The 24,876-nt window shown below is 43.1% G+C and overlaps 1 protein-coding gene across 3 annotated transcripts in view; it reads right to left on the bottom strand.

Annotated features, from left to right (window-relative positions):
* grin2da (glutamate receptor, ionotropic, N-methyl D-aspartate 2D, a) overlaps positions 1-24,876 on the bottom strand; it is a 492,433-nt gene that overhangs the window by 82,649 nt on the left and 384,908 nt on the right. For all 3 annotated transcript variants that reach the window (XM_079570853.1, XM_079570852.1, XM_079570854.1), the window contains 2 exons: positions 21,824-21,977; positions 4,780-4,905 (listed from right to left, as the gene is read on the bottom strand). In XM_079570853.1, the coding sequence (XP_079426979.1) occupies positions 4,780-4,905; positions 21,824-21,977 (280 nt within the window). The remainder of the gene's footprint in view (positions 1-4,779; positions 4,906-21,823; positions 21,978-24,876) is intronic.

The raw sequence follows: 24,876 nt of genomic DNA, 5'->3' as shown, positions 1-24,876 counted from the left end.
TTCATTTAATGGAAAAATTGTCTCTATTATATGCGGCCTGGGACCCAAAATGAGTTTGACGCCCCTGGTGTAGAGGAATGCTGTCTGCAAAACGGGAGATACAAGGGTCTACAGGTATCTCACCGGCCTGGAGACTATTTGGAGACTGGAGTTGCTGCTGGTCATAGAGTCTGAGATGTCTCAAAGACATCCCCTGGAGATAAGGCAGGTAGTCTCGGTGAACACTAACAGGTTTCAGGTTTAGCAGAGACTTTTTCAAGGCTCCATGCAGCCTCAGGCACTTGTGTTGCAAATACTATTTGTTGTACACAACCTGTATTTAAAAACAGACGATGTGGAAAATGAGTAAATCGCAAAATCGTGTCCGTCAGTCCATGTCCCCCTCACATGCGCAGCGTTTCAGACTGCTCCAGTGACAAACCCAGCAACTTTCTGAGCGACCTTTGCTTTACAAACAGATTTTATATTTGAGCTAAAGCCCTACCTCTCAGAGAAATCAAGCCTGTTAGTTTTAGACTACCTGCAGACCGGCCTTAGCTCCCGGGGGACATCTCAGAGAAATTTCTGTGACCAGCAGCAACTCGAGTCTCCATCTAGACCCAAACTAGTCTCTTGGCCGGGGAGATAGGCCCTCTGTATGCCCGCGGGAGGAGACAGCCAGTCACGGCCGGCTCTCCAGTGAGATAGGTTCTTTAGAGGAAAACAAAGGAGACTGATGTCGTGACAGAGGACATGGAGTTAGTTTTTTTTTGCCACTAAAACCAGAAACAAGTTTTCAATCATTACGTAACTTATTTCTATGTACATTAGCCCAAAATAAACATTATCCCCCAGTCATTATTAGGTATCCTCCGCAGGCTGACGGAGGCTGTGGAGACATGACTGCTTTCACACTGGCACTGTTTTCTCAATTAAGCAAAAATAAACTTGGTTCGCGGGAGAGGATGGGAAAAATAAACCCAAAAACCCCTCAGAAGTCTAGTCATAATTTGAGTTTGAAATCAGCCTCCTCCTGTCTGCTCGTGCGGAGAGTGAATGGCGGCGGTAATGGGGAGAGATGAGAGCCGGAGCGGGGTTGATTGGCGTCTATGGAGGCTGCCGCAGAGTCACAACGTCCCACTGGGATCGACGATGTTTTTCCCATGAACTTTGAGGATGAATTGTTCGCTTGTTGTGGAATGTATCCCTCCCACAAACAGGTGCGTCGACGAACAGAGAGTCGGAGTCGTTTGCTTCACATACCGGCGGTCGTGACGTGATGGCTGCTCGGTCTGTTCTGCAAAGCGGCTCGTCGTCGCACTCAGGCGGGGCGCGGTGGCTCGGCGGGGTCAGGGCCGGACTCCGTTCCAATCTCAGACTTTTCGCTAAAAAACAACTGCCTCTGAAGTGCTGTGACCGTGACTGAGAAACACGGAGCGCTGCAGTCTCCACCAGAGCTGCAGCCTCTGACTCAAGCTTTCGCAGTCTGACTATTATCAACCTCCCTCGTACTCATTCCCATTTGGCAAAGCGCCTCCCAGACTTCACAGTTGAAGTATTACTATTACTGTAGAGTCATACTCGTCGCGCTCTTCAGACTGCGGTCATATCCCACAGAGCAGTACATAATAAAACAATGAGGGCTAATAGTGGGAGGGAATGTATTTTGCTTGTCGCTTTTCACAGAAAAAAGTCATTCAAAGCGCTCCACGAAGTGTCTGGTTGCGCGACGTGGCTAAGCTGTTATTCCGCAGAAGTTATGAGCGTCTCTCGGAAAGATGAAGCATCATCGTTGACTTGAAGGGCAATCGTGGAATTCGTGCACGCTGTTGTTTTGCTCTTGGGCAAGGAACTTAACCTTACTCGCCTCCAGTGTGAGTACACTGGTGTATGAATGACAGAGTGAATGGGTGACTGGTTCCTTTGGGCCTGTTAAAGGTAGAAAAGCGCTATATAAGTTGAGTCCATTTATCATTTCCTCTGAGATGAATAAAAGACAGAGTTCAACACTGGCACAAACATGACAAGATTTGTCATTGCCCCTCACCCTCTAAGTCAGACCTGGGCAAACCCCGGCCCGCGGGCCACTTCCAGTCCGTGAGATGATTCAATCCGGCCTGGGACTTGTAGAGCATAAATTCCTTAGCCTGGCCTTAGCCATCCGTAAACTCCGGTCAATTATCATTTCCCGACATGTACGTCTGAGCTGCGTCTGGGCTGCGTTACATCAGTTGACTTTCTACCTACCATTCAGCGAGCGGGGAAGGCGGGTATTGTAAGTGACGTCAAGCATTTGCGCCGATTTGCTGCTTGTAGTTTGGCAACGGCGGCGAATACGAAAGAAATGGAAGCTCTTCAATCCGTCCTGGCTCGGCTCCCAAATATCCAGAAAATAATATTGAAGCCTTGGAATGTGAAAGGATACCCCCAAGAGTTATGATAGAGCTGCTTCACTCACTGGGTCGCATTACATACGTCATGACCAAACACTAGCGAAAATCAGATCCAATCGTTTCAAAGGAGTTGACCCCTCCCACCTGATAACGGAGCTCAATTGAGAAAGTCTAGACTCTTGTACGAGGGTCTGGTAAAACCGGGCTATAAATTCCTGAGTATGTCAAAAAACAAACAAATGACCACTCCATCCACAAGGGGGCTGGTTAAATAAAAACAAAAGGAAAGAATTCCACAGGTGTCCAGCAGAGGGCACTGACATAATGAGAGATCGGGATACAAACAACACATTGTAGCCACGTGGGAATAGGACAGTCTATCCCAGGGCAGCTGTGGCTACAATAGCAGCTTACCACCACCAAGTGTGGAGTGAATAAATAATGACTACAGTGTCGTAGAAACTTATTATTATTCATTGATCGAAAAAAATCAGATTTCCCAATCAGAATATTTTATTCAGGAGCTTTTGTTTATGGACCTTGGCGATACATTCCCGATATATTTTTGAGAATAACACTCCTACTAAATAACAGTAGGTATTAGCTATTCAAAATACACAATTAAGTGTAATGTACAATAGGATGAAGTTGAGCAGAATAAGTTCGAGTTATTGTTGGTGCGGCTCCAAATCAATACAGGTTTCAGCTTATGAAAATTAATTTCCCACCCTAGTTGATCACATGGAAAAGCATTCGTCCTTGTTATTGGTTGTTAGCAGAGTCCCAGATGGAACCAGTCACCCATTCACTCTCTCCAATGTACACACACACACTGGAGGCGAGGTGGGTGCAGTGTCTTGCCCAAGGGCACAACGGACAGCATGCACCTTCCAATCACGAGACGACCCGCTCTACCATCTGTGCCACCGTCGCCCTTTGATCACAAACAAAAAGCAGGAAAGGCTGCCTCTGACCGCCAACCTCCGCCTCCCATTCCCTACAGAGACGTGTATCTGGGATCAGATACGATAAGACAGGACTTTATTGATCTCACAATTCTTACTTCAGCTCTCAGGAAACACTCAGGGGGAGCAAACTACACAGGAAGATGTGCTATCAAGGAATAGTAACTGGAGGCATCTCCAGGGGGATTTCTTCGAATTCCTGATGGGCGTGATTGACAAGTGTATTAACCAATCAGAGAAGAGCCAAATATGGCACAAGCAGCATGCAGCGTATTTTGAAACCAGGAAGTTGGTGATTTTTTAAAGCATCGGCCTGAAGAGCGGAGACCTCAATAACTTAAAGGTGCATTATGCGACTTCTTACGTGGAAAACAAAGTTGATATTTGTGTGTATTTGACCTTGTAGTGACCCAGCAACTGTATGAGTGGTCAGCATGGCGCTTTTACTTTCGATCACGGTGGTCTCTACATCGCTCCAGGATCAGTTGTTTTGTAGGTTTTCTGGTGGGAGGCTCCGTCAGAAGTGAAAACCTTCCATACAATTGATCTTGGAGCGTTCCAGAGACCATTGTGATTGAAAGTAAAGGCGCCACACAATAATCAACTTTTTCACATAAAAAGTTGCATAATGCACCTTTAACCCCTTAACTCCCACCTGAACTGAGCACATTTTCTCCAATTTGGCTTTACCCCAATCCAAAAGCTTCTGGAAAAAAAGGTGTGAAAATTGCGACAGAACTGATGAAAATGTGACAAAAAAGTGAGAAAACAAAAATGTCACAAAAAATGTACAAAAATGTGACCAAAAAATGACAAAAATCGACGAAAAAGTGCCAAAAATGTCACAAAAAATTGCCAAAAAATGTCACCAAAAAAATGACAAAAAGTGAAAAAAAAAACCAAACAAAACAATTACAAAAATGAGTTGAATACCCCCAAAAAAAATGATGGGAAAAAAAATCTGATGATGTGAGGAAAAAGATCAATTTAGATGAGTTTTGTAGATCTTAGCTTTCAAATGAGGCGTTACACTGGCCTACAGGATTTGGGTAAAGCTGAACTGGAGAAAATATTCTCATTAGTCATTAGCAACAGATTATAAATGTAGGCGAAATCAACACACATGTGCAACGGCTGTTTCAATCAATGTTTGGAACAGGACAAAAATACATTCTTGTTAAGTACATTTAAGAAAATATGTGTGGTCTGTAATTGGATCGATGACATTTTTTGAGATTTGATTGTCAGCAAAGTTCCAGATGATCCTGCTTTTGAACAGAAACAAAAAGCAGGAGTGAACAGCTGGCCAGGCCCATCACTCCCTCATGATCTCCCATCCTGGTACTAATCAGACGAGGCCGGGCACTCTCAGAGAGGGACGACCATAGAAGGACAATCAGTAGAAACAGCAGCGTTAGATTGTGGCATGTGTGGGCTCTTACTCTTGGCGCTCTGCAGGCTGCGGTTGTATCCCACGGGGCTGAAGAACTCGAAGATGAAGACGGTCACCGCGACGACAGACAGACACATGACGAACATCATCACCCACACGGCCGGACTGTAGGGCTCTGGAAGAAGCAGAAACACAACGGATGAGAGGATGGAGGAAAAAACGACCTCCACCTTAGTGAAGTGCTAGTATAGTGGTATGCATAAGTATGGCCACCCCTTTAACTTTTAGACATTTTGACTTACTATGGACCATAAACATAAATATCTTGAAATTGTATGTGAAAGACACACACTAAGTGACACACAATCATGAAGTGAAATGAAATTTATATATGTTTTTTTTTTATATATAAATAATGTTAAGAGACTATTGTGGAGCAGAAGTATCATGAAGTCCAAGAACACACCAGACAGGTCCAGGATAAAGTTATTGAGAAGTATAAAGCTGGGTTAGACCTCTTACCAAGAAGCCTATGATGACCCTGGATGAACTGCAGAGAGCTACAGGTCAGGTGAGGGAAACTGTCCACAGAACAACTATGAGTGGCCTTTGTAAAAGAAAACCATAAGAAGTCCCCTTTGCTGTTTGCCAGAAGCCTCCATGTGGCTTCTGGCAAACAGGACTTCTTATGATTTTCTTTCAAAAATGGCTTGTTCTAGCCACTCTGTCATAAAGGCCAGAATTGTGCAGTGTAGGACTCATAGTTGTTCTGTGGACAGTTTCCCCCACCTGAGCTGTGTCTCTCTGCAGTTCATCCAGGGTCACCATAGGCTTCTTAGTAACAGCTGTGGTCAGTGCTGTCCTTGTTCGGTCAGTAAGTTTAGGAGGACGGCCGGGTCTTGGAAGGTTTGCAGTGATGCCAAACTCTTTCCATTCCTGGATGGTGTTTTTAACTGTACTTTGAGAGATGTTTTCATAACCTAACCCAGCTTTATACTTCACAATAACTTTATCCCGGACCTGTCTGGTGTGTTCTTCGACTTCATGTTGCTTCTGCTCCACAATAGTCTCTTAACAGACCCATGAGACCATCACAGAGCAGCTGGATTTGAGCTGACATTAGATTACACACAGGTAGACTCTGTTTAGTCATTGGGTCAACATGTGATCATTCAGAAATCATCAAGCAACTTCTGAAGTTAAATGAGTTGCATTAGTTTCATTTCATGATTGTGTGTCCTTAAGTGTGTGTCTTTCACCTAAAATTTCAATTACATATATTTATGTTTATGGTCCAAAGCGTGGTAAAATGTCGAAAAGTTAAAGGGGCACATACTTGTGCAAACCACTGTAGATTGGCAGTACTTTCTTGTCATCAACATCAGCAACACAAAAGCCAGACTTTATATAAAGAATTTAACATGACAAGTTTATTATTTCATAAAAGTGGATAGACACTTTTTTTTCTTCAAATTTACATATATTTATAAAGTGTGTCTGTCTGTGAGTGCAGCTCCTTGATCTCAAACCAACGTGTCTCTTCGCCAGAGACAATGCACGAGGCCGTCTCTGCCCTGCGGCTAAAATTAACTAGTCAAATTACTTCAAACTTTTCTCAAACTTTCAGATGTGATCCAGAACAAGCGTCTGAATTAGAGCGTCTCTCCGCAGATGAGGAGAGGACCGTGATGACAGCGTTCACAAATCTTCGACACATTTCCCAAACACCGCGGGGCGTCCGATCAAGAGCCGCTCTGATTAAAAGCAATCAACAACAAGGGTCACAAATTGTTTACTGTGACTCAAAATGGAAACTTTTAATACGATTTTTTTATTTTTTTTTCATTTTGTTGAGGCACCAGCGACTGCAACCAAAGCGAGTCTGCCGTCTGTGAAGTGGATTATACTGTGCAAAGGTATTGGGAAAAGGGGTGGCATTGATTTGTGATGTTTTCAGACTTGCACTGTTTGGTCCACTTTAAACGGACCAGGGTTCGTTTCGAAAGCTGGTCCGGACTTTTTATGCTGGTGTGAATACAACAAACAAATCCTGGTGCGGATCAAAGAACCGGACCGAGACTCAGTTTTTCAGGTGGTCTCGGTCCGCTTCCAAACGGACTCTGGTGCGGTTCACTTCAGGTGTGAATATAAACCACTGTTGATCCGAAACAACTCCAGGATCCCTTTTTCGGCTTAACAAGCACCACAGCAAGGCGCCATGGGAAAAATTAGCCCTTTGCTGTTGCTAACGCCAATAGAAGAAGAAGATCTTTATTCATATATAATAATAATAATAATAATAATAATAATATATTATCATATATAATAATACTGGATGGATGCTACAAACAATGAGCCGTGGACAGACCTGGAACAATGAGGAGACACTGAGCCTCCTGGATATTTGGGCACAAACCCAACTGCTAGAAAAGACAAACAAAAATGCGAGCTGTCTCAGTGGAAAAACTTTGCCAAACTTAAATGAAAGTTTGTCTCGTGGACATAATAGAAACAAACTCAACAACAAGCTCAGCAGACGACCCTTCATCCGCACAAAACACCTCTTCTTCCGCTGCTCCGGTGAAGCTGAGGTTAAAGGTCAGTGGTTTAGTCTCTTACATTTCTTTTATTATCATAGTAAGTGTCAAATATTAATTTTTATTACATTTGTTGTGGTCCTTGCTGTCCAATGGGAGCATCGATCGTCACACACGTGTATGTGTTTACAAAATATAGTTCACTTGCAAAAAGTACAGTCTGAATAAGAACTGCACCAAACGGAAACAAAAAGTCAGCTTCGGATCCGGAACAAACAAGCGGAGCAAAGGACTTTTCTGGTCTGAATACACAATAATTCAAATACTTGAAACTGAATCAGTGTGGAAACACACTTACAATATTGAGCATATTTCTGATCAAAATGAAAAGAAATCATTGTTACTTTTACTTCCCTACTGGAGAACAGCTCCAACAATATGCTTTAATGTAAGCAAAACAAATTATAATCAAATTAGTAGACCCTTCAGAAAGTTATACGCACTTAGTAATCAAAAGGTAATTGCTAATTGTGCTGCTTTCGATTGTTAGGACTGCAGGAAATTCAACAATCAACAATCCACTTTCTTCTACTGATATGAATCAACTAATTGTAGATGTATTCAGGCATTGTACACAACTATTCATGAAGAAGTGGTTTACTTGTCAATTTGTGGGGTCCCAGACAAAAAAAGTTTGGGAACCCCTGACCGAGTACACCATATTGTTTTTTTTTGTTTCGATTAGTGGAATATAGTTTGTAGAGTATGTTTACTTGTATGTTTGTGCGCTGGGCATTTTCTTCTTCCTAAAAGTTGGGTATGAACTCATCCCTGTGAAGATGAAATTACAGAAATGAGAAACTGGACCACAACCATTAAAGCACTCTCGCTTTCATTGTTTGTACAGAAAATAAAAACCCTTCTTTGCTCGGACCCACAGACGCAGTGAACGGGTTCATATGTGGTTGACGTACAGGTTAATTGGGTTTCCATGGCCTTTCACACAGTTTATCAATCTCAGACAACATTATCTGTTTCTGCTCAAACCAAACCAACGACCCCCAACACTGACCCTGGCAGGGCGGCCATGTTGGGAAGGTCCGAGTTCAAAGCACAAAGACAGCACCAAAATGCCACCGGCCACATTTGTATTCATACAGTGATGTGGGCGAGCGATTGGGGAACGGGGGAACTAAATTAAAACATTAGCGTGGTTTTCATTAACTTTTGTAAAGAGCAGGGTTCCTCTGCCTAATGTACAGCGCTATGCTACATTATGTAAATGTTAGCCACATGCATTATGGATGGGAAGGCACGTCTTGGACTTAAATGTTCATGGAAAATAATGGATGATGCCATTGCAGTTTGGTCAGCTTGTTAATATACAGTAGCGTTTAAATGTTAAGTAAGTTTCACCATAAGTCACATTTATTAAAGATGTGACATTATTAGTGGCCTGATTATGCACTAAAGTCAAACTGCCTCCACAATTTTGTGGCATTTGTGAAATAACAATAAACGCTTCTACTCTAATTTATACAAGAACTTAACATTCAACTCATAAAGAACAATAATGCATTAGTCTTATATTGTGCTTTTCAGGCGCTCACAGTCACTTAATATTTTCATACATTGTTCATTCACTCCCACTCAGGGATATAGGGTGTTTTAGTTGCACAGCACAGATATTTAGACCTTTGTCCCCCCATCACGTCTAATACGTTTTCCAATACATTTGGATTTACATATAGAATGTCAAATTATCCACCAAGTTTCCGAGTAATTAAAGGAAATGTCAGTGAAAAGCGTTACTGTTGTTTCAACTAAGCATAAAATACAAAAAGTACAGGTGACACTTGGAAAATTAGAATATCCTTCATTTATTTCTGTAACTTTACTTAAATTGTGAAACTAATATTATGATACAGACTCATTACATTTCAAGCCTTTATTTGTTCTAATTTGGATGATTTTGCCCCCTGGACTCTGTGGAGGAGGTGAGGGACAGGAGGGTGTTAGCCAAGCTCACCTCCATCACGGACAACACCTCCCACCCACTGCGCGGGACTGTAGAGGAGCTGAGCAGCTCTTTCAGAGGCAGACTGAGACACCCTCAGTGTAAGAAGGAGCAGGTCCTTCATCCCCTCTGCTGCCAGACTGAACAACAAGACTGTGAAGTAACATGTGCAGTTTAAGTTGAATAACAGAAATGAATGCACTTTGAAATAATTTGGGCTGAAATGGCAAGGGAAATGCTTCAAGTTTGAGTTTCTCATGTGTGTCCATCTACAGGTATGTCACATGACTTGTGCCACTTTTACTACTCTTCGAGGTGGTCACCCTACTCTGTGGTGGTACTTCTGTGGCCACATCTGCCTTGGGACCGACTGCCAGGAGTGTAGACTCAGTCATTACGAGTATCACACAACCCTAATGTTCAGAACTAAGCCACAGTGATGGCCCTGAGGTGCCCCAAGCTGACTTTCAGTCTCTATTTGGCTGCACAAAGGTTTGTGTTGTGCTCATCATTTCAGGGCTCAAATTGCCTGTTCCTTGCTGAAAGCTCTCAGCTGTGGTTTTGATCGTTATTTAAAAAGTGCTGCATAACTTTTCACCTGTTTCCCACAAAAACACACATTTTAAGATAGAAAATGTGAAACAGCCAAAGCTAAGGCTAAGCTTCAATAAAACATAAGGGCTTTCAGCACAAATTTAATTACCAGCAGCGTACCAACTCTCAGTGCGGTTTCATATCCCCCGTCGTTCCGCCCAGTCCCTCCTCTGCCCCGCCGGAATCCCGCTAAGCCCGGACCAGGGGGAATATACTGCTCCCTACAGTGAACGGGATGGTCTAAATTGGACACACCGACAGAGAGTGAGACCATGAGCTCTGTCTCTGCAAAACCAAGTCTCCGAAAATCACCACACACATCTGGAAACGCCTTATACGGTGACATAAAATCCATGTGTGGGTCTAATGCACGGATGGCACCAGAAGGGAAGGCTGAAGAGGGCCCTATAGCAACAATGTGTTTGTCATAACACATTGTTGCTATAGGGCCCAACTAAAATGTTTTGGGCTCGAAATACCTGGCACAGTAAAGCCGTGGTTCTGAATAACACGCTTGTATCCCGCACGCCTCGGTCCATACTCGTCTTGTCACGGATCGACTCGACCCAGAACACATGAGGGTTTCCACGACGCGCACGGCCCACAGTTGTTGTGAGTGACGCTTCCACAGACCAATGGCCGCTGGCTGCTCTGCTTTTTGACGACATTGCTGTAGTACCTCCATACAGCCGCTAAGCCACTAGTCCCCCATTGGAAAGCATTGTACTTTAGACAAACAACTTTAAAGCCTGGTCCTGTGATAACGCTGGGCTAGTTACAATTAAAGAGACCAGGCTGGTTTTCGTAAGAAAAAATGTAGAAATCTCGTACTAATGAGGATCGGACTGTTAGCATTGGAGCAGCGCGAGCTACATTTCAGGCAAGGACTGAGTCTACAGTGAAGATCCCGCCTTTATGCCTTTTTTAGGAACATGCCTAGTCAGAGCTGGGGAGGAGGAGTCTGTACATCAGCCATGATATCCCCCTCGAGCGTGGTCAGTGTAGTAAACGGGGAGGAGTGAGGAGAAGACGTCCATTATATTGACAGTCTATGCCACAGATGCACATGCTGGAATATACTGTACATTACTGAAGGGACAACAGAAGAAAAAAGGAATATTGGACATTTTACACAAAACAAATATCCTAAACATCAGATTTGAGCGGAGAATATATTTATTTGTTTTCCGCCTAATGAACGGGCTTCACGCTCGACCGGAAGTGTCAGGACAACGGAAGTGCAGAGACAAAGGAAAAAGAGGCAGAAGTGGGCGGGGCGGAATAAGGTGGATACTGTATGTCTTAGAAATATATATATGAAAAAGCATGTAGTTTGGCATGCCAGGCAAGGTTTAACTTACAGTGCGAGGAATAGTTTGTAGTTTGTCCTCAACAAGTGCGAGGCTGTGCCCTCTTGTCCAAAGTGACGCCTCCAGGCTCCTGGCGAAAGCACTGGCTCACCGTCGTTTGCATGTAAAATAGCAACTTTGCCTTGAGCAATGTTGTTGTTGCGCCAGGCGGAAGATCGGGCCCTGTTACTCAAAGTGATATTTTTGCTGACTGAAGACAAAGTAAGTGGATGATGACTAAAGCCAGGTGTACACGACACAGTTCTGGCCGTCTGCAGCAAACATTCATTAAAAAACGCAGGTCATACAGGGATTTAAAATGGAACCATTGTATGACAAAAGATGAGCTGGGTGAACTAGGACTTCTGTCAAGTGTCTCCGCACACAAGCAACACAGCCCATGACTGCACAAACACACACCGTCTGCAAGAGGTGAGTCCGACATATACAGAATGTCAAACCAACAAATGCCGGTCAGACAGATTAAATATAGTAGGAGAGGATGAATTTGATCATGGCAGATGTAGGATATAGTAGCTGAGAAATTAAAAGTGCCTCCCTGACCCAGTGCAAGCCTCCTCTCTCCTGTTGCCTCATCTGAGCAGGAGCAGCTGTGGTGTGATTGACAGGTGCTATTCCCACATAACCTCTGTGACGCCGCGCAAATAGACTCCTTTCCTCAAAGCTTTCTGCAAAACACAAAGACCTCGGCGCTCCTGACCGCATAACGCCCGTGTCCGACATCCTCCCTGGTTTGTAGAAGCAATAACTCACATTTCCCACTAAATCTAAAGCAACGACACGCGATCGAGGAGTTCGTGTGGATAAAAGGATGACATATTTAGGTGATTTATTATATTAACTGTAAGTAAATGCACTTCACCATGTCTTAAGGCAAGATGCTTCAGGTGAATAGGGAAACTTCTGAAATGTAGAGATATCAATTTGAAACCTTTGCTGTAGATGACTGGCATACATATGAGGGAAAATGATTGCAAGTTTAGTGTCTTTTTATGTTTTCCCATAAAAATAAGACATTTTATGGATAAAAATCCTCAAGATTTCCTATATCTTGACAGCAAAATCTGAATAATGGATCGAGCCTGGTTTAAATGTATAGTTTATTTTGTGATATATTTGTTGCAAAGACTTTTTCACAGGGGATTTTGGATATCTTAAGTTGTTGGTGAGCATCGGAAAAATCTGCCTTTTTTTCTTTTTAAAACCCTTTAATAGTTTCCTCAACCGTAGAGCACAGTTTGCGTACCTGCCTTTCATTGAATCATGAACTGGTTTATGCAGTTTTAAACTGATTTACACATGGTTTTGACTGATTTTAATTGGTTTAGGTCCAGTTCTGACTGGTTCACAGGTACAGTACACAGATTTAGACTGGTTTGGACTGGTTTAGACCAGTTTTAGGACTGGTTTGGACTGGTTTAGACCAGTTTTAGGACTGGTTTGGACTGGTTTAGACCAGTTTTAGTAGGCAAGGCAAGGCAACTTTATTTATACCGCACATTTCGTACACAAGGCAACTCAATGCGCCTAGTACTGGTTTAGATTGGATTTGGACTGGTTTGGACCGGTTTAGACCAGATTTAGGACTGGTTTGGACTGGATTTAGACTGATTTGGACTGGTTTGGACCGGTTTGGACCGGTTTAGACCAGATTTAGGACTGGTTTGGACTGGATTTAGACTGATTAAGACTGGTTTGGACCGGTTTAGACCAGTATTAGGACTGGATTAGACTGGATTTAGACTGATTTGGACTGGTTTAGTGCAGGTTTTGACTGATTTGAATTGGTTTAGACCAGTTTTAGAACTGGTTTAGTGCAGGTTTAGACTGGGTTTAGACTGGTTTACACCGGTTTAGACCAATTTAAGGACTGGTTTAGTGCAGATTTATACTGGTTTAGACTGGGTTTGGGCTGATTTAGAGCAGGTTGGTACTTTTACCATATACAGCTTGCTAACAGTTTGGTAGAGGTCTGTCATTTTCACCTGTTACTTGCCGTCCTCCCTGATCAGGGGATTAGGGTCAGGGGTCAGGGCTATGATTAGGGTTAGGAACGACTCATGTCATGTTAGTTGTGTTTCATTCACACAGATTTTACACATAGTTTTAGAAACTAGAAGGTCTTGCCTTTCAAATGAGGCATCACACTGGCATATAGGCCGTAAGCTCTCCTGTCAATACGCTTTGAGATTTGGATATGCATAATAACCTTAACCTAACCTTAACCCTAACCCTAAGCTGGCAGGTAAGAGGTTAAATAAGTATTAAATTCAAACTAATATTAAATTCAAAACTTAAGAAATCGGGTTAGGAATTAGATATTTGAAAAAAGTTCAAGAGTGGCACATTTAAAATCCGTAGGTGCTCCTTACGTGGAGATATTGTCACCGTGATGTGAAAGAAGTGCATTTTGAGAAAATGGCTCTCGAAAATACAATTCCTCAAATAAATCTATAGAGAATCAGTGCAATAACTAAAAATGTTATTGTAAAGATTAGGTGACCGTTCATATGTTCAGACCAAATTGGCCCAAAAAAAGAAAATTGTTACGACCCAGCTCAGCTAAGGGGAAGGGGAAGTAACAAAACCAAGATGTGAAATGGTAAAACTAAAGTTATAATTTATTTAAAAAGGAATGCAAAGGTGAATTGAACAAAGGGTTTCAAAAAGGGTTCCAAAAACAAAGCTCAAACGAATAACCAAACAAAATACAAAAAGCAAAACCAGTCTCTAACTTAAGTCACAAGGACTACGAGTGTCTTTACAAGAGATTCCAAAAAGACACAGAGCAAAGTGGCATGCTGTTCACATCCAATCCCAGCAGCCTCGAATGGCAGGTTGGCAGGTCCTTTAAGGGTGTGGCCGTTCAGGTGGGAGCCCAGGGTTGGCCTGACTCTGGGGCGGCGCACCAATCACAGGCCAGGGGAGCACCAGGACCATTATCCACTCAGGAACCAGGCTCAGAGACAGTCCACCAATGGCTGTCGAGGACTTCCACAGCCACATTTAAATACAAAACAAACAAGGTTCAGCACACAAGATGACGCCACAAAGGGGTATGGCCAGAATGGAGGAGCTGGTGGCCTAGGGCCGTAACAAAAATGAAAAAAAAATAAAATAAATAAAAATAATAATAATAATAGTGCATCCCCTTAGATAACACATCATTTGTAACAAACATGAAACAGAATGAAAGGCTCTTTACTAAATATGTTAAAGTATTACAAAGAAAAACAATAAAACACATGATAATAAATGTAGAGGCGATAACTATTGTGTGGACAAATACCCAAGCGCGGCTCTGGGCTCCTCACTCCTTGCAGCATCATCTCTATCTGCATTCCTTTCAACCTTCCGCTTTTCTTGCTTGCATTGTTGTTTCCATCACCTTTGACTTTTCCGACATGTTTTGAACTCCCACTGGCTCTGTTTGTGTTCCCCTGCAGTTCATTCTCTCCGCTCTTAAACTGCACTGCTTTTGTCAGGAGGCGCTCGCTTGTAGTCCAGCAGCTTTTGAGATAGAAGAGACAGATTTGATTTGAGTCTCCCAAAGCCTCGCTGACAGATGGGCGGATGAAGAGCTACTGTAGTGTAAGTTCAGAGGGATTTCCCCAGGAGCCGGGCCGATGATGAGAGCTAAGACGGAAGACGAGAGTTTAAGTTGCAGCCGAGGGTTCTCAAAAGATGCTTAGCTGTTCTGGAAGTCGGATCGGTTTCATGAGTCTGCATGTGATCACCACACACGCCGAAGCATCAGGCGTTCACGCACCACAGGAACCTTTCGATGTTCGTGAAGCCGTCTCAAAACAAGAACCCAGTTTGAGGCGCTTTTAAATGGGGGAGTAAAGGGGAGCTGTGCTGATGTTCGAGTGTCTGTTTTAGATCCTCCTACTTTACTTTCAGATCAGGAACACTTTGGTGACAGTACGTAGTAAGAAGAGGTTGACCGAGGTTTTTCCAAGTCCAAGTTTTGGGGGATTTATTCAGGGCAGTCATGTTTAGGAGGTACTTCAGAGGGAGCTTGTTTGAAAGACAAAAATCAGCAGATTCCAAAACAACAAGTCTCTGGGCCCGATCTTGTCTCAAAACGCAGACGATAGCGTAGCATTTTTTCACTTTGTGATCTTGCTACTCCAGACTAAGCGCATTTAAGTGAGTGGACACACATCTTTTCCACCAACCAGATCGACCAGCGGTTGTGGGGGAGTGGGGATGAACATGTGCATTTGTTTTGTTTCACGCCAAGCGCGGGCCGATCCTCTTTCTCTCTCGAGACACGAACATTGTTTAGCTCACGTTGTGGTATATAAAGTTTTTTGTTTGACCTGTGAGAGCTTAAGGAAGAACACAAGGCAGCGCGATGTAAATGAGGAAATGAATGTCAGCGTTGCTCCATCAGAGCAGTGTTAGTTTTGACAACATATTTTATTTTAGTTTTAGTCTTAGTCTTTTGACTAAAATGTAGTTTAATTTTAGTCGAGATTTAGTCTAGTTTTTGTCGACTAAATTCCATGTCAATTTAGTTGACTAAATTTAAGACTAACTTTGTCGACTTTGCATTTATAATATTCATTATAATCATATTTAATTAAGGTCCTCGACTTCATGGGGCTGCTTCCACATGAATAAAGCACAGACCTGTTCATTGGGCAGTGAAATTAAATGATATGAGGTTCTATCAGACGGTCAATAGAAGTTTGGATGATTTTAGTCTCTCATTTTCATTTCTATTTAGTCTTATTTTAGTCGCCTAAAATATCTGGACATTTAAATCACAGTTTTAGTCTCATGAAAAACTTTTAATTTAGTTTTAGTCCAATTTTAGCCGTCAAAAATATCACTTTGACTAAAATTAAGACTAAATATTTTAGTCGACGAAATTAACACTGCATCAGAGCGGTCACCTCCTCTTGCGACGCCCCCTCACAAGTGGCGGAGGGGAATGGCGCATAGCTCCGCCACTCGGAAAATAATTCGCCAAGAGCCTGCGCCCTCCGTGCACCACCACACAATCTGGCCCCTTGTCTTTCATGGTTCCGAAATTATAAGCAAAAGTCTGCAACATAAAACAGATAAAATATGTTCCGTGCTCTAGAGGAGTACAAACTTGAGGCTTGATGACTGAGCTCTTTCCATTTCATTCCAAAACTTGGAAAAAAATATCAGGTACAGGGCCTTTAAAGAGTCACTGACACTTAAAGGAACAGGCCACCGTTTTTCCATATTGAGATATATGTTCTTACCTTAGCTTAGACGAGTTGATGTGTACCTGTCTGGTCTTTGTGCGTGTGCTCAGTCACGCATGACTGTCAGCATCAACTCGTCTCAGGTAAGAACATATCTCAGTATGGTATAACGGTGGCCTGTTTAAGTGTCTTGCCCAAAGACACAGTGTGCGCTGGTGGCAGCCGGGGGAAAGTTTAACCAACATTGCATCTGCTGTTCCAATATAGCGATAATGTTTTCTGGATTGTGGCCGTTTCTGACATGAAATATTGCACAATACTTCGGCCCTGCCCTCTATCTTTCACTTTCTTTCTCCCGTTCTTTGGTTTAACTTTAATATATTTCCAGCCCTCTCACTCCTCACACTGTGAATATCTCAAATTACTCGAAGCACTTTGCCAAATCAGGGGCTTTCATCAGCGGCGCGGCCGTCTTTAAGACACACTCTGTACTTCAGGAGAATAAAGGCCCACAGCTCCAGTCAGCGCGGAGACTCAAAGGGAAATCTGGGTCGCTGCGCTGCTTCAGATGCAAAGCCAGGACCTTTTTTCAAGTCGAAGACGAAAGCGCGTCAAAAAAAAATACATGTATCCGCCGAGGTCAGCCGGGTTCATCCGAGACATCACAGGCAGCTCATGTGTCAGCGCAGCAGGATTAAAACGTGTCAAAGCAAGTTGTGACACGTGCACTTTCTCTAAACAAACAAATAAACTGCTTTAGTGAGGCTGTTGTTGTGTCTGTGAGCATGAGGCTTCTCTAACCTCACCTGTGTGCACCAATGGGGTGAGTAAATGGTATCACTCTACTCCAGGGCTGTGTGCGAATGTCCACGCTCCCCCCTAACTCCTTATTTACTATAGCGCTGTACAATAAAGCAGACTATATAGGTAGGAAACTTAAGCTGCCGACCAAGATGCTGGTGCAGTTCTACACGGCCATCATAAAGTCCATCCTCACCTCCTCCATCACCGTGTGGTTCCCCAGTGTTACCGACCGGGACAAGCACCGACTGCCTGTTCACCTCCAGGACCCGGAGGCGTGTGGGTCGGATCACTGCTGACCCTTCTCACCCTGGACACGGACTATTCAGCCCTCTCCCCTCAGGCAGGAGGCTACGGTCTATCAAGACCCATAGATCCCGGCACTTGAACAGTTTTTTCTCCACCGCCGTCAGACTCATGAATGATAAAGAGACTTAATAACTCAGTACAGACTGTAATCTGCTCTATTGCACTATGTGGTGTGTCCACACTTAGATCCACTGCTTTCTGATTCTGATTCTGATTTGTGGAGGTTCAACAAAATGCAGATGGTCCACATCAGTGTACTTTCCCATGTCAGGTGAACTTGCACGGATGGAGCAAAGTACTATTCAGGGGTGTTTTTGATGAGGGGACAACATTCAGAAAGTTGATTTTGTGTGATATGTCCCCTGTAAGACTAAAGACCAGATTCCACATCTTCCGTCTGTTCGCTCATCTCCACTCATGGAGGTTCGGGAGCAGGACCATGCCTCAACAGTGAGCTCCTGGCAGCACGGTGGCGCTGCAGTTAGTGTTCCCCCCGTGTCTGCATAGGTTAGTGGTAAAAACATGTGCAATAGGTTGACCCTCCAGTCAGGTGTTTCTGACCACCAGCCTTCAATCTTAATCACACTTTTTTGTGGTGAGGTCCTTGCTTGTGAACGCTCCAGACCGTCTCCGAATGACAGCCACTTCCTTCACTTCAGTCCGCCGCGGAGCTCAAAAAGAGCATGAGCTTGTGAAATAAAAGTCCTAATAAAACAATGAAGAACTATTTAGGGGCAGGCGAGCTGTAAACTCAAGTAAGGGAGAGATCGCTTTGAAGCTAGACCACTTCTCTTTCACAATCAAATGTTTTTTCTCTCCCCTCCTGAGTGCGACGGGCAGAGACAGAAAAAGGTTACGCGCATGAGAGCATCCATGCATTTTATTCCACTTATCCATTGCCGGGTCGTGGGGGCAGCTGTTGGAGCTGCCTAAATCACATTGCACCAGCCCCTTATGGCTCCTCCTGCAGGTGGTGGGTCCACGGGAGGACGGCCTCATGATTAACCAGGCCTGTTGGTCTATCATGAGGGGCTTCTGAACCGCTCTTTGTCTGACCCATCACCTGTTTGCCATGGGAGACCCTACCAGGGGCACAAAGCGCCGACAACAGAGCCCCCAGGATCATTCGGGCGCTCAAACCCCTCCACCACGTTAAAGTGGCAGTTCCAGGAGAGGTGAATGAGAGCAGTAAAAGCTTAATCGTTTGATTGTTTCAGTGGCCTAAAGCCATAATACACTCCCACAGAGTGGAAATATTGAGGTTATTTTGTGCAAAATGGTGATACTTTCATTCAAATAAAGTCTGTGCAAAGGGAATTCACATTGAAATACTGATGTTGTCGGCCTTCTTGTACGATCTGAACTGTAGAGGTTGATTCGGCCAGACTCCGAGGGAGGTGATCTGTATTTTTGTCGGGGCTTAGTGGAGAGGTGCGGAGAGAGAGGATGTGGATTGTTTGCGGGGCGGAGAAGAGTGGGGCGAACACAGAGAATTTGGAATCTGGGCGTGAGGCGCTGTACGGAGCTGTAAGTTTGAGCGACAACTCTCAAGAATGGACTGGGTTGAAGGGCTGTCGGGCAAACAGTATTTTAGATTTAGAGTCGGTGTTATTACGGGAAAAGCTGGAAATGTTACGACTGTTGTTACTAATACTGCAGTCACAAAATGAGAAAACCTAATACAGAGAGGCCCATTCACACGAAGCAGAACATTCCAGTGGCAGTGGCGGCTATAAATGGATAATTAGCGTGCGCAAGTCGCCAAACACATCACAATAGTCGACACTGGGAATAAAACGGCAGCAAAAAGAATGCAGGAAATATCATCTCATTGCTTTACCGCCATTTTATTGTGTTGGCTCGTTGTCTGACGTTCATGTTTCAATTTTCCAAATGACTGACACGCTTTGGCAGCCCGTTCCCTAAATAGCATTGATGCATCAAGACAATAGTGGCACAATACGAAGTGATGAAATGCGGAGGCAAGTCGGTGTTTACAGACGAATGGGATGTTTGCTGCAAAGTCTCACATCGCGCTTGGATATCACAGTGTTCTGCACAAAGGAGAGGTAAATGATCAACATAGCACAGAATCTTAAGAACAGAATTGAATTTAGTTTGTATTATAGCGTCTGTCACTACCTCAACATTAGCCTAAAGTAAAGAACCATTTTCTGCAAATGCCAATGTTTTACATCAGTGGTTTTAAAGTGGTCTGGCTTCAAGACCCGTCATTACCTTACTAACAAGCTGCGACCCAAATAAAACTCTAATTTGTCATACATCGTATAAAATATTGTATTTACCACACATTGTTATTGTACATGCAGTAGATTTGCTTTTAAGACTGAAATTATGATCAAAACAACCCAATAACATTAATTTTAACAGACTTCAGTGTGTTTCTGTGTAGTTTCAGATGGAAAATACTGAAAAAAGTCCTGACCTACCAGTTTTTACATTATAAATATTATATTTATATTATATTTACATTATATATGATCAAGTGGGACGTTTTGCAAGGACATTTAAAAAATCTTGACACTCTTTCTCACATTTTTAGAGTACTTTAACAGGTATTTGATCCCTTATTTGCGTAATAATATTTCTCAAAATCATATTGCGGGCCAGAGGCTCTGTGCTGGAGGGCCGGATTTGGCCCCCGGGCCTGACGTTGCCTACCCCTGGTCTACGTTAGGGTCACGAGAGCTGGGTCATGATCGAAAAGGTTGCAGGTTTATTCAAAAGACTTTTACACATCAAACTATTATTCTTTTGACCATTTAGGTTGCGTTCACGTGTCATTAAAACAGTCTAAACAGCTTATAGTTCAAAATTGAGGCGGTGGGCAACTGAAAAGGACATGGTGGTATTTATTGTCAAACTGTAAATCTTTTATCTGTTTTTGGCAGAATCCACATGAAACTGACAAAGTCTCAAATGTTATTGTCTTCTCTGTCAGTGCTAAAACTTAGGGCGAATAGTTTTTTCCGAAAGGTGGCCAAACGTGGTGACAGTAAGGCCTGTCACGATAATAAATCTGAAGTTCGATGTATTGAGGCAGGAAAGATTCGCGATAAACGATATTATTGACTCCAACGATACTAGATACTGTCAACTCTCAGGCATGAAAATGACAGTAAACCTTTGATCTAAAAGTGCGTGATCACATCCTAAAATACCACACAAGCTGCAATAATCATGAAATATAATGAAAATCAATTTGCTTCAGTTAAAAATCAAAGTTTTACAAAGATATAAGTGGGGGAAATGCTAATAATTAAACACGATAAATATCGAGCCCAAAAATATAATAATTATCGTAGCAGCCCTAGGTGACAGTATTCAATAACGTGTTTAATATAGAAAAGAAAATGAGATCCGAGGCACACAAAATCGGCTACTGGTGAAATTTTTAGTCTTCGTCAGGGCAGTGATTAAGACACAGGTGCAACCAATCTTATAAACTACATGTCATGTGACTGAAAAAATATATCACGTGACAGGACATATTTCAAAGTAAAAACAACATACGTACATCGATACCATCATGAATGATCATATACTACGACAATGTACCGAGCTGCATACAAACTAGGAACATGACATGACCGTAGTCTGCTGACAGTGTGGCAAATGTACATACACACATGACATGTAATTTATAAGATTGGTTGCGCCTGTGTGTGGATCACAGCGAGTTGAAACGTGTTGGCGTTGAATACATTGCACCAGTAGCCGATTTTGTGTGCCTCGGATCTCATTTTCTTTTCTCTCTTTATCCTCTGCCTACTCGGGATCCTGTGGAGCACCAAATCGCTCACACTTCTGCTGGATCCGGCGAGCGCTCCTACAGGTTGTTTGCATTCTATGAACGTGTTTGAAATGTTTTGAGAAGATCTTGGACACGCTGCAGGAACCTACAGTTTGTCTCTGTGGCCTGGGATCGCCCTCAGATCTGCAGAAGAGCTGGAGGAAACGTGCACGTGGAGAGTGAAGTCTGAGCAGGTGACCTCACGACCTGACCCCGGATAAAGCGGAATAAGATGGATCCACAGTCAGTCATCTTGAACCCCTTAGGCTTAGTATTTTTTGTAGAACAACTTAACTGTGTGAAGAAACAGCAGCTCTGGTGACAAAGGAATCAGTGCTTATGGATTTCCGTATGATGTTCTAACGGAGCGTGGGCTGGCGTATGTTTTTGATGAGAATAAAATATTAAACATGATTAAAAGTTGATCATTTAGGCTTTTAAAATAATGTTCTAATGTGAACTGACCCAGGAAGGCGGAGGGGGAGACGGTGCCGTTGCTACGGGAAACCATGACGCTGATCCCCGTCTCCACGAAGGGCACGGAGAACTCCACGACCTCTGACCTCTCCTCGTTGATGGTCAGGGAACCGATCGCCATGTCCGCTCTGTTCGACACCACCTGCAACAGACAGAGAAAAGACATGCAGCGTAAAAAAACATGATGGTTACCAGGTATATGATCTTATACTGGGGAATACTTCAGTCAGGTGGCATTTTAATGAAGGAAAGTTGGGGAGAAGTCGTTATTTGATGGCGCGATAGTTCCACATAAACAAACAAATGCTTAACAAATGCCTTACCAGACTTGTTTGAATTGAGTCGCTATAATAAAGTATGTTGAGGTACAGGGGTTTCCATTTGAGGTATTTTTTAGCCACAGCTCATTTTGGACAAAGCTCAGCTACATCACTGTCGAGCACCGTGTTGTTTTCGTACAGCAGATAAAAAGCCTTTTCATATCATATCATATCATTTCATTTATTCATATATTTACCGCTGTGATGGTTCCAACATGATGCACGCTCAGAGCTGAGAAGATTGACTTGGATAAATCCATGAAGGACAGAGACAGGAGAGAAAGGAGGAGGCGTGGTGCATGATGGCAAGAGACTGTGCGTAGTGCAGGCTCCAAAGACGTACGATGTGAACTGCAGAACATCGCCCACTATGATTCTTAAACACTTAAACACAAAGGCAAATAATACGCTCCAATTTGTCTTCCTAAGAGTGAAATATGAGCCCGAATACTGATGAGCAGATGATGAATAAGTCATCCTCCTTTAGGACTTTTAAACACGAGTTTTAACACATTTGTGCAGCAAAATCATTCTGTTCTGAAATCATGTTAAGTTTAGCTCTTTTAATTCTGCAGTATCAGATTAACATAATTAATGGCATACAGTATATCTAATTAAACACCTAAAGAAAACGCATTGAATGAGAGATTAATTAACGAGGGATAAAAATAGCTCATGACAGATTTTTTACGAGCCTGTCCATCAAAATGACGACCAGAAATTATCCCAAACCAAGTGTTTAACATGTCCGTTTCATGGCGATCATATAATTTCTGTTGTTTCTCAATCATTAAAGGAACAGGCCACTGTTTTTCCATACTGAGATATGTTCTTGCCTGATCTTAGACGAGTTGATGTGTACCTGTCTGGTCTTTGTGCGTGCCCTCGGTCACACAAAACGACCAAAGATGTTGTTAGCATTTAGCCTCTCCCAATGTATTCCTATGGCTCCAAACGAGGGTGAAGTTGGAAGCGACCATGCTCATCCATGGGCACAAAGACCAGACAAGTACGTATCAACTCATCTAAGCTCAGGCAAGAACATATCTCAGTATGGAAAAACAGTGCCCTGTTCCTTTAACATGTTATATATGATGATGTTTAGTGGCCTTGTGTGTGAATCCAAAGATCAGGTTTGTTATGGGCTGTTGGATACAACAAAACCAAAGTGAATTCCATTCTTCAAAACAGCTGTACTGTTTTTGACAATGGAACAATATTATAAAGCAAAAGCACAAAAGAGTCCATTTTCTATGATGTGTCTTGAACAGCCTTATCCTGAAATGATACACATTTATTTTCTGATGTTAAACATCCTAGGGATCTACATTGGGGAAAGACTAATGCCAAACTAACCCAAAGCGTGGCTTTAAGACAGCACCAACATATTGTATATTCCTATTAATGAAAGTATTTGAGATCTCCGTCTTTTGAGTGAAGGTCATTTGAGCTCAAACGTCTCTTTAAGTCACATCTGTCTCCTCTGCCACAGCTGCTCCCTCTGCAGACTGTCACCTCCTCGTTATATTCACTAATTACACCACCAGCGCTCAAACGCATGAACTAAAGACATCTGAGACCTCATCAACCCTGTCTTGTGTCCTTGGATAGGTTTTTTTCTCAAGGCAAACTGTAGACGCCTGCACCTCGGACTAGACATTAAAGATCATGCGTATTCTCCATTTCTTTCAAATTAACTCTCTCACTCCTTAGAACAAACCACCAAAATCTGTATGAGTGGTGAAAATAGCTTAAGTTGTGTTTCACTCACACAGATACATATAGATTACATATATTTTTTAGAAACCAGAATGCCTTGGCTTTCAAATGAGGTATCTCACTGGCATATAGGCTGTAAGCTCTCCTATACGCTTTGGGATTTGCATATTTGGAGAAAATAACTTAAACCTAACCCTAAGATGGAAGATAACAGGTTAAAATCCATATACGCCAAACTGTAAAACAGAAAATACAGTTTATTGATCATGCAAACGGTTTATAGCTCACATGACCACAGAAACCCACGAGAACAGCATACTTAAACCGTCGGAGCGGAAATGCTCGAGTTTGCCATAATGCACCTCTGAAGAGGTGAGACCCACACGTTGGGGAGGTTCAATGAGATACAGTTTATTGTGCGTGTGATAAGGTGTAGCGCGGCAGGGAGATAAATGTGCGAGAGCATCTTCTCGTATTCAGGGACAGACTCACTAGGCCTGGGGCGTCAGTTCCGGTTTCCTTTTAGGCATAACCCACAGATAGATGAACCTGGGGTGACCTGGAACACACTGGAGAGACGAGGCTTCATGGCTGGCCTGGCAATGCCTTGGGTCAAGACAAGCTGCAGGGCAAGTCTGAGAGCAGAGAAGTGTGGAAGTCCCTGCTCAGACTGAGCGACCCAGCTCTAGATAAGCAGATGAAGTTAAATGGATGGACGCTCTCAGAGGTCGCTGAAGCTGCATCTCTTTTCACCTTCTGTACATACTGTTCTTGTGTTTCTTGTTTGCTGTGGCAAACCAAAACCGACCATGGGACATCCTTGCAGCGCACAATGCCTCTGGCAAAAAGGCTCCTTCAAGGGCGCTCTCTCCAAACACGATGAGGTAGTGTTAAGAACAGACTCTTTTATTTAAAGTCTGTCAGCAAGAATGAGCAAGAGTAGCACAACTCCCTGGAATCATAGACAAGTTTTCAGACTTTCTCTCGTTTGCACATGAAGCG

Source organism: Gobius niger (assembly GCF_951799975.1).
Source record: "Gobius niger genome assembly, chromosome: 14".
Classification (NCBI taxonomy): domain Eukaryota; kingdom Metazoa; phylum Chordata; class Actinopteri; order Gobiiformes; family Gobiidae; genus Gobius; species Gobius niger.
Note: the sequence above shows the minus strand (reverse complement) of the source record. Positions and strands in the feature narration are given on the sequence as shown.